This window comes from Pediculus humanus, genomic scaffold, assembly GCF_000006295.1.
Source record: "Pediculus humanus corporis 1103172107801 genomic scaffold, whole genome shotgun sequence".
NCBI lineage: Eukaryota > Metazoa > Arthropoda > Insecta > Psocodea > Pediculidae > Pediculus > Pediculus humanus.
The window spans coordinates 11,274-23,611 of record NW_002987392.1 but is presented as its reverse complement, the minus strand read 5'-3'; the positions used below and the strand labels follow the sequence as shown (position 1 = coordinate 23,611).

The 12,338-nt window shown below is 24.9% G+C and overlaps 4 protein-coding genes across 4 annotated transcripts; 2 read left to right on the top strand and 2 right to left on the bottom strand.

The window, feature by feature from the left end:
• Positions 1-50: 50 nt before the first annotated feature.
• On the top strand, positions 51-2,199 carry Phum_PHUM369770 (thioredoxin reductase, putative; the record flags this gene model as incomplete). Its single annotated transcript, XM_002428153.1, has 6 exons — positions 51-63; positions 424-638; positions 706-1,063; positions 1,148-1,734; positions 1,806-1,975; positions 2,070-2,199. The coding sequence occupies 6 exons, from the start codon at positions 51-53 to the stop codon at positions 2,197-2,199; spliced, it is 1,473 nt and encodes a 490-aa protein (XP_002428198.1).
• A 609-nt stretch (positions 2,200-2,808) lies between these two features.
• Phum_PHUM369760 (uncharacterized protein) lies at positions 2,809-3,097 on the bottom strand (the record flags this gene model as incomplete). Its single annotated transcript, XM_002428152.1, has 2 exons — positions 2,809-2,825; positions 2,935-3,097. 2 exons carry the CDS (start codon positions 3,095-3,097, stop codon positions 2,809-2,811), a joined length of 180 nt encoding a protein of 59 aa, XP_002428197.1.
• A 560-nt stretch (positions 3,098-3,657) lies between these two features.
• Phum_PHUM369750 (mondoa, putative) lies at positions 3,658-9,811 on the top strand (the record flags this gene model as incomplete). The annotated part of the gene is made up of 14 exons (XM_002428151.1): positions 3,658-3,974; positions 6,027-6,133; positions 6,497-6,570; positions 6,677-6,796; positions 6,886-7,048; positions 7,133-7,228; positions 7,314-7,999; positions 8,188-8,193; positions 8,220-8,370; positions 8,478-8,641; positions 8,715-9,083; positions 9,160-9,411; positions 9,493-9,622; positions 9,705-9,811. The coding sequence occupies 14 exons, from the start codon at positions 3,658-3,660 to the stop codon at positions 9,809-9,811; spliced, it is 2,742 nt and encodes a 913-aa protein (XP_002428196.1).
• Positions 9,812-11,152: 1,341 nt separating this feature from the next.
• Positions 11,153-12,187, bottom strand: Phum_PHUM369740 (RPA-interacting protein, putative; the record flags this gene model as incomplete). The annotated part of the gene is made up of 3 exons (XM_002428150.1): positions 11,153-11,487; positions 11,564-11,801; positions 12,080-12,187. The coding sequence occupies 3 exons, from the start codon at positions 12,185-12,187 to the stop codon at positions 11,153-11,155; spliced, it is 681 nt and encodes a 226-aa protein (XP_002428195.1).
• Positions 12,188-12,338: the final 151 nt, after the last annotated feature.

The window sequence follows — 12,338 nt, the reverse complement described above, 5'->3', positions numbered from 1 at the left end:
CCTATTCACTACTAGGCCCTTTTCCCAGAACTTTGTTTGTTTGTAAACAAATGGCTTACATAGGTTTATTAAAAAGTCAAAAAACGTTTGTTTCGTCTTTTAAATACGTTACCATAAAAAAAAAAGATAAAATAAATTTAAAAAACTTTTTGATTAGGCTTTTTAGTAATTCATTAAATTCTAAAGGTTTGTATTTTTTTTTTTTTAATTTATATAAATTTAAAATCTAAGTTCATTTCGATGAAATTTTTATACCCTTTGAATAATACAATTTATTTGAATATAGTTATAGTAACTTTTTTCGGTTTTTTTTCCTCAAAAAATATTATTATTTATACCTTATAACTCTCTTAAAATAAAAAAAAAAGAGGACTTCAGTCATAACAAAAAAAAATTTGTCACTTTAAAATAATATTTTTTTAGAAGATAAGTTTGATTTGATTGTCATTGGAGGAGGATCAGGGGGTTTAGCTTGTGCAAAACAAGCGAGTACTTTGGGAGCCTCAGTTTGTCTTATAGATTATGTTACTCCATCACCGAAAGGTAACACTTGGGGAATGGGAGGGACTTGTGTTAATGTGGGATGCATTCCCAAAAAATTGATGCACCAAGCAGCATTACTTGGAGAAGCAATTCAAGTAAGTTTCATCATTAAATTTACAATTTAAAATTTTAAATGTTTATTTAAAAATAAAATTAATTTAGGATGCTGCTGCTTATGGATGGGTTATCAATGACTTAGACAAGGTTAAAATTGATTGGGAAAGGTTAAAACAAGCTATTCAAAATCACATAAAATCAGTGAATTGGGTTACTAGAGTTATTTTGAAAGAAAATAAAATTGAATATATTAATGGTATAGGAAAGTTCATTGATAAAAACACTATAGAAGTAACAACAAAAACTGATTCTAAAAATATTTATGGAAAAAATATACTAATTGCTGTTGGAGGAAGACCCAAATACCCTGATATTCCTGGTGCAGTGGAATATGGTATTTCAAGTGATGATATTTTTAATTTACCATCAGCTCCAGGAAAAGTATTAGTTGTTGGTGCAGGCTGTATCCTTTGACAAAAATGAAATTGATAGTTACAAAACAAATGTTTAAAGAGAATCTTTTGTATTTTTCTTAATAATATTTTAGATATTGCTCTGGAATGTGCTGGTTTTCTAAACTCTTTTAAATTTCCAGTCACAGTTATGGTTCGTTCAGTCACACTGAGAAACTTTGACCAACAAATGGCTCATTTAATTGAAAAAAATTTGTCAGATAGAGGAGTTACTTTTTTAAAAGAAACATTGCCTGTTAAAATTGAAAAAAATAATAAAAATTTAACTGTAACATATAAAAATTCAAAAAATGATCAAATTAAAAATGAAAATTTTGATAATGTATTATTTGCAATCGGAAGGAAAACCTCAACAGAAGGCTTGAATTTACAAGCAATAGGTGTAAAAATTGATAAAGAAAGTGGAAAAATTATAGCTGAAAATGAAAGAACTAATATTCCTAATATTTATGCTGTCGGTGATGTTTTACATGGAAAACCTGAGTTAACTCCTGTAGCAATAGAAGCAGGGAAATTATTAGCAAAAAGGCTGTTTGGCAATTCAAATGAATACATGAACTATGAAAATATTGCAACTACAATATTTTGCCCTTTAGAATATGGTTGTGTTGGACTCAGTGAAGAAAAAGCTATAGAAAAATTTGGGGAAGCAAATATTGAAGTATATTGCTTAAATTGGTTTTTAAATTTTGAAAAAATTAATAATATTATATTAAGCATTGTTGATTGTAGGTTTATCACACATTTTATAAGCCAACTGAGTTTTTTATACCTGATAAATCTGCTGCACAGTGCTACTTAAAAGTTGTTACTATGAGAAACGATCCTAAACTAGTTCTTGGAATGCATTTTGTTGGGCCTTCGGCAGGAGAAATTATTCAAGGTTATGCGGCAGCCATGAAGTAAGTGTTGCGTAAACAATTTCCGTTTAATGTGAATACTTTACAACTTTGCATGAGACTAATTATTAAAATGCTGAAGACAATGTAATTTCAGATGTAAATTTACCATGGATCAGTTAATAGCAACTGTAGGAATACATCCAACTATTTCAGAAGAATTTACTAAGCTTGTAGTAACAAAGAGATCTGGTATAGATCCAACTCCTCAAACTTGCTGCAGTTAAAATAAACTGGATTTTAATTTAATTTGTTTTATCAGCCCTCATAAAAGAACAGATTTATTGAAATTACAATGATAATATAAATACTATCAGTAATTTTTTTGCAATTTTGCAAGTATTCAAAAACCAAATTTCTTTCATATTAAATAAATTGAATAAATTCTTTTTACTATTAAAAAAACTTAACTTCTTAATAATAATGGTTTAGCTTCTTGTTAACTGTTATTATTTTCACAATATTTTTAAAGGTGTAAATTTTTACAATTTCATAATAAAACATAATTTATATTAAGTTACATAATTGCATTACTTATTTTGTAAAAAAAAAAAAAAAAAATGTAATATTTTTATAATGATAATTTTTTAATTATTATGTACAGTACTTACAATTTTTTAATTTTTATTTGTATTAATAATATGCATAATTATTAATTCAAATAAAAATAATAATAATAATAATTTAGAAAAAAAATTCTAAATGTAAATAAATATATATATAATTTATAAATTATTAACTAAATAAAATATGTACACGATTTTAAACTATGTTTTTTTTTTTTTTTTTTGTTGAAAACAAATATTAATTTTACTTTTATTTTTAAAGAAATTAAGTTAATTCTTTGCTCTGACTACAAAATTTTGTTATTTTTTTCGAGTGAATGCAATCAAGGGTTGTACTAGAAAGTTTATGCTTATTAGTTTTATTATTTGAATTTTTAACTTCTATTTCATTAATACCTATTTCTTTAACAGAATTTTTATTAGGAACAATATTTGATTTTTCAATTTGTAAATCTGAATCGTGAGCATACTTGCAGTTATGTCCAAATCTACACTTATTTTTACGATAGTTCCAACATATTTTTTTACCGTTTACAATTTTTACATCTGTTGATATCATTTTAACGTGTTTTTCTAAGATAGCCTTTTTTGCTTCATCTGCTTCAATAAATGGATTAACGAATACAGAACGTTCATTACTTGTTTTATTGTAACCAGTCACAAATTTCGGTTTAGGCAACGGTGTTTCAGATATATTTACATTATTGTCACTTGAATAAAATAAAAAATTAAAATTTATTTTAAATTATTTATCACCTAGTACAAAAATTAAATTTTTAAAATATAATAAATAGTTTATTTACTCGTTTGATTCCTCGGAATTACTATCTGATTCATAATCTGCGACTAATCCTGCCATGAAAATTAAATTAAAATAAAAAAAAAAATATATATATATATATATATATATGTTGTTTTCAAAAACTCGAATTCAACAAGACGAATTTTTAAAAACCTTTTTGCTTTAATTCAAAAATAAATTTACTCTTTCTTAAATATGAATGGTTAATAAGTTGTTTTGAAACTTCTACGTCACGTTATTTGAATGGCGGAGGTAAAGGTCGTTGGCGTTAATGGTGTTGGTTCTAAAAGTTTTAAGAAGTGATATTAAGTGGTAGAATGCAGTGTCACGAAATGAGATATCCCGACATACCATTATTAACTTCCAAAAGTGATTCAAAAACATTAAAAATGGAAAAGGAAGTTATTCATTCAGGTCATTTTATGGTATCGCACTTTGAAGCAGAAGCTCAAGATGATGAATATGAAGTCGCGGTACCAGTTCCTGAAATGAGATATATGGATTCAAATACTCCACAAAATAATGATTTACAAGTTTTTAACGTAAATAAACCTCACATTACAACTTCCTCGGGTCAACTTGCTATTGAAACATCCCTTACAAAGTTGTTTCAGTGTATGTCCTTGGCTTACAGGTACGACCGTTGGTTTTTTTCCTTAAAATTATTGTTTTGAATGCAATAACATTAATAAAACAATGTATGTATTAATATGTTTCAAACTTAGCTCCTTAACTATAATTTATTTAAAAGAGTATTCCCTTAACTAAAATGAAATTACTAAAATAGTTTATTTAAAAAAAAAAAAAATTATATATATTAGACTTTAGTATTACTTTTTAGAACTAGTAATAAAATTATGAAACCAAGACATAAACTTAATAATTATTGTTAATTTTTTGTTAAATTTATAGATAAAAACTTTTTTTTTTTTTTACATAATAATTACCTTATGAATTTTAATGGATTTTAATTAATCAAATTAAATAGAAAATATTAATTTGTTATTTAGGAATAAAAAAGAGAGACTTTTATGAATGTGTAAAATATTTTGAACATATTATTATCTGTTTCATAGCTAAAAACTAACCGAAATTTAAAATCATTTGCCTTTTTTTTTTTTTTACTTTTAAAAAAATTAATTACATATTATATATAAAATTACATTGTAATCTTTGCAGTTTATACTAAACTCATAATTTAAAATAATTTTTCTTTTTTTTTTTTTTAAATTAAGTCATGTACATAAAATTTGGTTTCTGAAATTTGTTTAAAATTTTAATTGAATACTAATTAATTTATTATTTCATTTTTTTGAATATTTGAATATTTATTGAAAAATTTCAAAAAGAATTATTTAAAAATCAATTAAACAAATTCTAGAAATTTCACTAAAGTTATTCATTAATTACTTATAGTTTGTCTATTTTAATTTTTTTTTTTTTTTAAATCTAATAATTACTATAATTTTCAAACAATAATACTAATTTTTAAAATTTAGTCAGCTTAGTTCAGAAATGAAAATTTATTTTAAGAATTACTTATTCACATGGACATAATCATCCAATGATATTTTTAAATAAATTTTATATTTCAATTCATTTTTTATTAAATTTCACTAGTTCAGAATATTTAAAAACATTAATTAATATTTTTTTTAAAAATTATTTCATACAAGCTAGAATTAATTAAAATTTTTAACGTTTCAAAATCTATTCATTTTAGAAAAAGAAAACGATTCAATCAATTACTTGTCGATGTTTACAAAATTACGGCTTTTGTGTGAATATTACATGATAATAATAATTTTCAATTAATTATTTTTATTTATTAAAAATTTATTCCCCCCCCCTCCCCCCGAAACAAAAAAAAAAAAATTAATTTTTTCGTAGCTTAATTTCCTAGATTGCACATATTGTGATGAATGTAAATAATCGTAATCTCAACATTGGCCTAACGTGGAATTTGTTCGTATTTCCTTCAATAAATGAGATTATGTAACTTTTTTTTTTTTTTTTTTTTTTTAAATATTTAATTATGATCGAATTTAAAAGGCGAGAAATTTAAAATAAGAGAATAATTTTATTATTATTATTATTAGTAAATATATATTTAGTACTTTGAAATCAAAAAAATGAAACGAATTTTATATTTTGTTTATCTTTTTTAACGATTTAATAATAAACTTATGTTATTTAATAATTCATTACGTAAATTTTTTTTATTTTTTAATATTATTTTTAAAAACTTGTTAATAATATATATATATAATTGAATACATAAATTTTGATAGTGATAATATCTAGTAATACTTAAAATATATTTAAAGTCTTTAAAAAAATTATTTAATAAGAATTTATTGCACATAAAGTTTATTTTGGAGTTATTTGAATAACAAGTAATTTAAAAAAATATTTATTATATGTAATTCATCGATCGAATTACTTTAAAAGGCACAATTTACAATAAAATTTAAATTTTAATTTAAATGTTTTAATTAATTTTTTATGGTTTCTTTGATTTCAAAAAAAAAATAAAAATAAAAAAAATAAAATCAATTTTTGATAGTTTTTCTTTTAATATTGACTGGCGTAGCAAAGATATTTAATTTATTTATGTTTGGGTAATTTTTTTTTAAATTTAAAGACTAAAATAAATTGTAATTAAAATGAATTTAATTGATTCCAGGCAGAAGCTCACCTCACCAAAATGGAATCGATTTAAGGGTATTAGACTCAGATGGAAAGATAAAATAAGATTAAATAATGTTATTTGGAGATGTTGGCACATGCAGTGTGAGTATTTAAATTATAAAAATATAAATATATTGAAATGTTTTTCCGCATTCGAAAAAATTTCTTTTTACAATTATTGTGCAATTTATGTTTCAGGCGTTTCCCCTCCTCACACAAATATTTGAAACCGTCACTGAAAAATTAAAAAAAAAAAAAATATGAACAGATATGGCCCCGCTCTCTTTAATATTTAATTCAGTTATTTATTTTTAAATTGTTTTTGGGAAACATCACGGAATGTTATTGTCGTTGTATTTAAATGTCTACGTTCAATAAATGTACTTTATTTACTCGAAGGGAAAAGAATATAATCTTTGTGTACTCAATTACGTATGGTTTTACATTTAATTTTTCTTTTTACAGTTATAAAAAAAGAAAACACTCTTATTTGTCAATTTGCATCACCTCTGGATGAAAGTACACACAATAAACCTGAGGCAAGTACAAAAAAAACTTTTCAAAACGAAAATAAAATTTTAATTATTTTTAAACTTACGATTTGATCTTGTTAAATTTTTCTAAAAAATATTTTGTTTTTTTCAGGCCGTAGTTTTAGAAGGAAAATATTGGAAACGAAAATTAGCTGCTGTAACGGCCGAATATAAAAGATGGCGAATGTTTTATCGAAACAAAATCATGGGATGGGCCATCAAAGATGTTTCTGTAAGCTATCAAAAAATTATTTTTCATCTGAGTTAAAAAAATTATGACATGAAATAAATTTAAAAAATATTGTTTTTTTTCTTTCATAGATATCCGATATGGATATGTTCGATTGGCAAAGTCAGAGTACCGACAGCAGTCAATTTGGGCCTATGATGGTGGACGAAGATTATATGGAATTGATGAGTGATACTCTTTTTTCTACAATTTCTTCTATTCAGCCTTTTGCTTTTCCTGATACTAGAGAAATAGGTTTGTAAAAAGTATTGAAAGTTAAAAATATAAGAAGATTTTATTATATTTTTAAATGTTTTTTTGGCCTTTTTGTACTTGCAGCCAAAGGTACAAATATAGCCGATTTTATTCAACCCAGTCTTGTTCAACTTCAACCAAATTTAGATGATTTTATGGACGCGTTGGAACCTTTCCAAGGTACATTATTACGATGCGTAAAAGTTTGTTTCACGTTCTTAATTACTACCAGACGTAATTACATTGTAATATACGATTATTGTAGAAGTATTTTCATCGAAATTAGCTCCCGTTCCTGAGGACTGCGCCGTTTCCGAATTAACTTTTAGATCAACACAACCCTTTCCAGATCTAACTTTGGAAACTCAAACTTCTGGTTTACCCGTGGTAGAAACAGAAGCTTCGACATCTACTCAATCGGATTTTCAAACTGTCGTTCATTATAATGAAACCCTATCATCAGAAGGAGAACCTAGTGAAGCCAAGCCTACTGATGGCTTCTTCGAAGATAAAATTAGATCTCCTCAGTTAACATATCAAACCGATTTGACCAATCCTACTTCCGCTCAATCGTATGTCAATGCAGAAAATGTCCACCCGACTTCTTCCAAAGTTAATGCTCAACCCATTACCGTTAGACCTTATAAATACGATGCAGAAAGTTCTCAGCAAGAAAGTTCATTTACAAATAATAAAGTTCAACAGCAGCCATTTAAAATGCCGATTGGAAATTCCAAGACTACTTTTAAACAAACTCAATATCAAAAAATTTCTCCAGCTTGTTCGTTATCTAACCAATATAATCGAATTCAACAGGATTACGATTTGGCCGTAACTCCTCAAGAATCCCTACTTCCCGAAATGTCTGTTGCATTGAAAATGATGAAGGATCCAGTGAGATCGACTAGTCTACCCGTGATGAATAAACCAGAAACGTTTGCAGTACCAAAGGTCAATAAAGATTATTATTTATTTATCAAATATTTTAAATATGTAAAGTAACAAAAACAAATCGTGTTTAAGGTATTTTTATTTTTAAAAATTATTTTTAATTATTTATTATATTTTTTTTTTTGCTAATACGTACCATATCAGTTATTTAAAAAAAAAAAAAAATTAATAATATTTAAAAAAATTAGGATAAAGTAAAATAAAAAATTTTTTTTTACAGCCGCAGCCCACGACTCTAAACAGTCGCCAACGAACGAAAAGTGGATCTTCTTTACTTATGATTAAATCTAAGCCTTCGCCATTGTCGACAGCCAACAGTGATTCAGCTTTAAATATTTCAAATGCATTATTAGCGCAGCTTCTTACTTCTAGTAAAAAAAAAATTTTTTTTTTTTTTTTTTTTTTTTTTTGGAAAACAGCTTCCAATTTAAAAAAAAAAAATTTTAACAAAGAAAAACAATTTTTTTTTTTTACACAGATAGTTCTGTCTACAATTTAACAAACGTATCGGATAGGACTCAACCTGTCGTTAAAAGTACAAATATACCAATAATGCCTTCTCCGTGTAAAGGATTACAACAAAAACTGTTACCCTTACCCCATTCTAATACTCTACTCGTAACAAATTCTTCAACTTTGCAGGTAGGCATAAATAATTTTATGTCGTCATTAGTATTATTACTCTTCTTTTCTAAGTAATTACAAATTTTTTTAGAATTACATTAGTGCTATTAGACCTTCATCTAGTCCAGAAAATAAGAGTGATTGCATTACAGTACAAAATCAAACTTCACAAAATAATTTAAGTGGGTCATCATCGGAAACATTATCGCCTACATCGCCGAATAAAACGGACAATTCGCAAAATTCTGCTGCCAGCGGTTCTAATGTAAATTTTAAAAATGATTTTAATAAGGTGCGATATGAGGTTATAGTAATTAAAAAACAATTTAATCGTATTTTACAGGAATATCGTCGGGTTTGCCACATAAATGCGGAACAAAAAAGAAGATATAATATAAAAAATGGTTTTGATGTTTTACACTCTTTAATACCTTACCTCACTCTTAATCCAAACGTAAAAGTAATTATTCTTTATAATAATAATAATTTGTTATTATATTTAAATGAAGAAGTAAATTATTGTGTATGTCAAACAGCTCAGCAAAGCGACGATGCTACAGAAAGGAGCCGAATACATACGTCAACTTCAGGCAGAAAGATTGAAAGTTCAAGAAGATATGGAAGCACTCAAATATCAAATAGATAGTCTGAGCACATCTATAAGTAACTGTCAGTCCCTCCTGCCTGCGACGGGAGCTCCCGTTTCCCGTCATAGAATAACAAAAATGAAAGAAATGTTTGATGATTTTGTCAGAGTTAGAACTCTTGAGGATTGGAAGTTTTGGATTGTATCTTTTTAAACGAAACCTAATCTAAAAAAAAATAAATAAATAAATAAATAATTATTTCCTTACCTTTTATTTAAATAGTTTAGTTTGTTATTCGAACCGTTGTTGCAATCTTTTAGTTGTTCAGTGTCAACAGCAAGCTACGAAGATCTTTATCGTTCCACGTTAATTTGGGTCGAACAACATTGTTCTTTAGTCGAACTGAGACCTGGTAAATAAATAATTAATTAAGAATTAGTCAAGTTTCGATAGAATGATATTTTTCAATTAAATAATGTTTTTTTTTTTTTTAGTGGTTTTAAACTCGTTAAGAAATCTCTGCACGGCCACAGAAATTTTATCAAATCCATCGAAATTGCCGGAAGAAGCCAAGTCAGCAGTTACCAAGAAAAAGAGTTAATGACTAAAATGAAAACTAAATAATAGCTCTTTTAGTTGATCTCGAAAATCTTTGTGGGCTAGCCCTAGTCATTCCTAACTAGAATTAACAAAAAAAAATCGAGTCTGACCGTTTTGGAAAAGAAAAATTTTTTATTCTAGATTATGAAATATTAAAATGGTATAGTTTTAAATGACGTAAGAGGGCTTTTTGAGTGCAATAGTAGTAGAAATGGCAGTTTACATGCATTATCTAGTTTTGTAAATATTTTACATTTTATTATATATAAATTTTTATAAATATATATATATATATGTCAATATTTTGTAAACTTTTTAAAATGAAATTAACTGATAATTATAATTATTAAAAAAAGAAAAAAAAATTATCTTAAATACATACATTAAAAGAAGAGTTTAAACACAATGTCATTAACAAAAGGTAAAAAACTTTGTTAATTTTTTTTTTATAATTAAATTTTTGATATGAAAATAATGACAACAAATTAAGACTGATTTTAAAATTAAAACTTTTTTTTTTTTTTTTTAAATTCAAATTCGACAAAAAAAAAAAAAAAGAAAAGAGTACTTATTATGTTTCTTGTTAATTGTTAAATCAATAATAAAAAAATTTATATATATATATATATTGGTAAATAAAATTTATACGTAAATAAATAATTTTTTTATTGACATAATGCTTGAAAAAATTAAAATTTTTGCGATGGCGTTTTAAACGAATTGACATTTAAAATTAATAAATGTTAAAATAATGATTTTATCTTAATCGTCGTGTATCAGATATTGTTACAAATAATATTGTTACTAATTGCTCAATTATTATATTTAAGTTTAAATCAATTTGGGACATGTATATATATGGATGTGATGATTATGTTTTAAAAATTTTTTTTAGTTTTTTAATCATGTGCATAAATATGTAACTTTGTAAAATTTAAAAAAAAAAAAATGAATCAATTATTGAATTGTTTACTTATTGTTTTATAATATGCGTATTTTAAATCGATTTTTTTAAAAAAATATATATATATTTTGTAATAGATCTATTTAAATTTATTTATTTATTTTACAATCATTTACTCTCGACACTAATTAGTTGAAAACAACTCAAAAATTTACCAATGGAACATACATCAAAAGAAAAATTAACAATTTTTTCTATTATGGTTGCCCATACTCTTTTGATACTTTATAATATTTACAAAAATTTTTAACATTTACAAATTTATTTTTTTTTATAAATATTTTACAATTATTATTATTACAAAGTTATTTCAATGGTTTAAAAAAAAAAATTAGTAAATAAATTAAGAAAATAAAAAGAACACACTTAAAGCCAAAATCACATGACAACATTTAAAAAAGAACAATTATCACAAATAACACAAAGATTACTTTCATAATCGTTTTTAGGAACATTAACAAAACATGGAAAACTTAAACATTGTTTATCATGCCAAGACAAACACTCATAAATGGCTGATTGAAGGTGAAGTAATGATTTCTGATTGATGGTGAAAGTTTCTGAACATTTACTACACCCAATTTTTTTATTGTCAATATCAAAACCATTTGCAATTTTAAGATATCCCAAACAACATAGAGGACACACTACAGAATTTGTACTGTCTAAATCGCACTTTATCAGTTCTTCATATTGATTTATTAACCATTCCTCTTAAACAAGAAATAAAATCATTTTAAAAATATAATACTAAAACTAGAGGGTCATAAAGCAAATAAAGAAACATACCATGTTCTTCCAATAATTCCTTTTCTAATATTTCTTCCAATTTTAATTCTTCATCTAAATTAAAATCTGTACTTTTTAATTTACTGTTTGGTGTTTTAACGGGTTCATTATCATCAATATTTTCCCATTCTTCTCGAATAATGTTTCCGAATGCAACTTTGAAATTTTCTTTCATAGCTATTTTCCTAACATTATTTAAAATTTTGAAACGTTCATTACGAATTCGTTCTTGACATCTCTAAAAAAAAAGTTTTGATTTAAAAAAAAAATTGATTAATAACGCAATGTATTGTTTTTGATAAAAACTCTGCGTTAAAATTAGATAACTTTTACAGACAAAATATACATAAAAATTGAAAACTATTAGACATTATCGTTAAAAAATATCGAGATTATCTAATAACATGAATTAGGCTGTAATTTGAGGAAAAAATTGCGCCAAAAATTGTCGAACCTTAAATAAAATACAAATGAACCTTATGTATTTTAAAAATATTATGAAATTTAAGTACAAACCTGTCTTAATACATCTTTCAATTCAGGTGAACAATTTCTCATTCGAAGAATAGCTCTTCGTGTTTTTTCAATTGAATTCCTGGGACTGGTTATAATATTGTTCGACATTTTTATTTATTCACGTTGTCCAACCCTGAAAAAAAAAAAAAATTATTAACATCAAATTATGTACGATAGCAAAAGGTTTAAAGTTGTTTCGGTTAGGGCTAAATAATTTTAAAGTTATTTTTTTTTTTTTTTTTTTTTTTTTTTTATTACT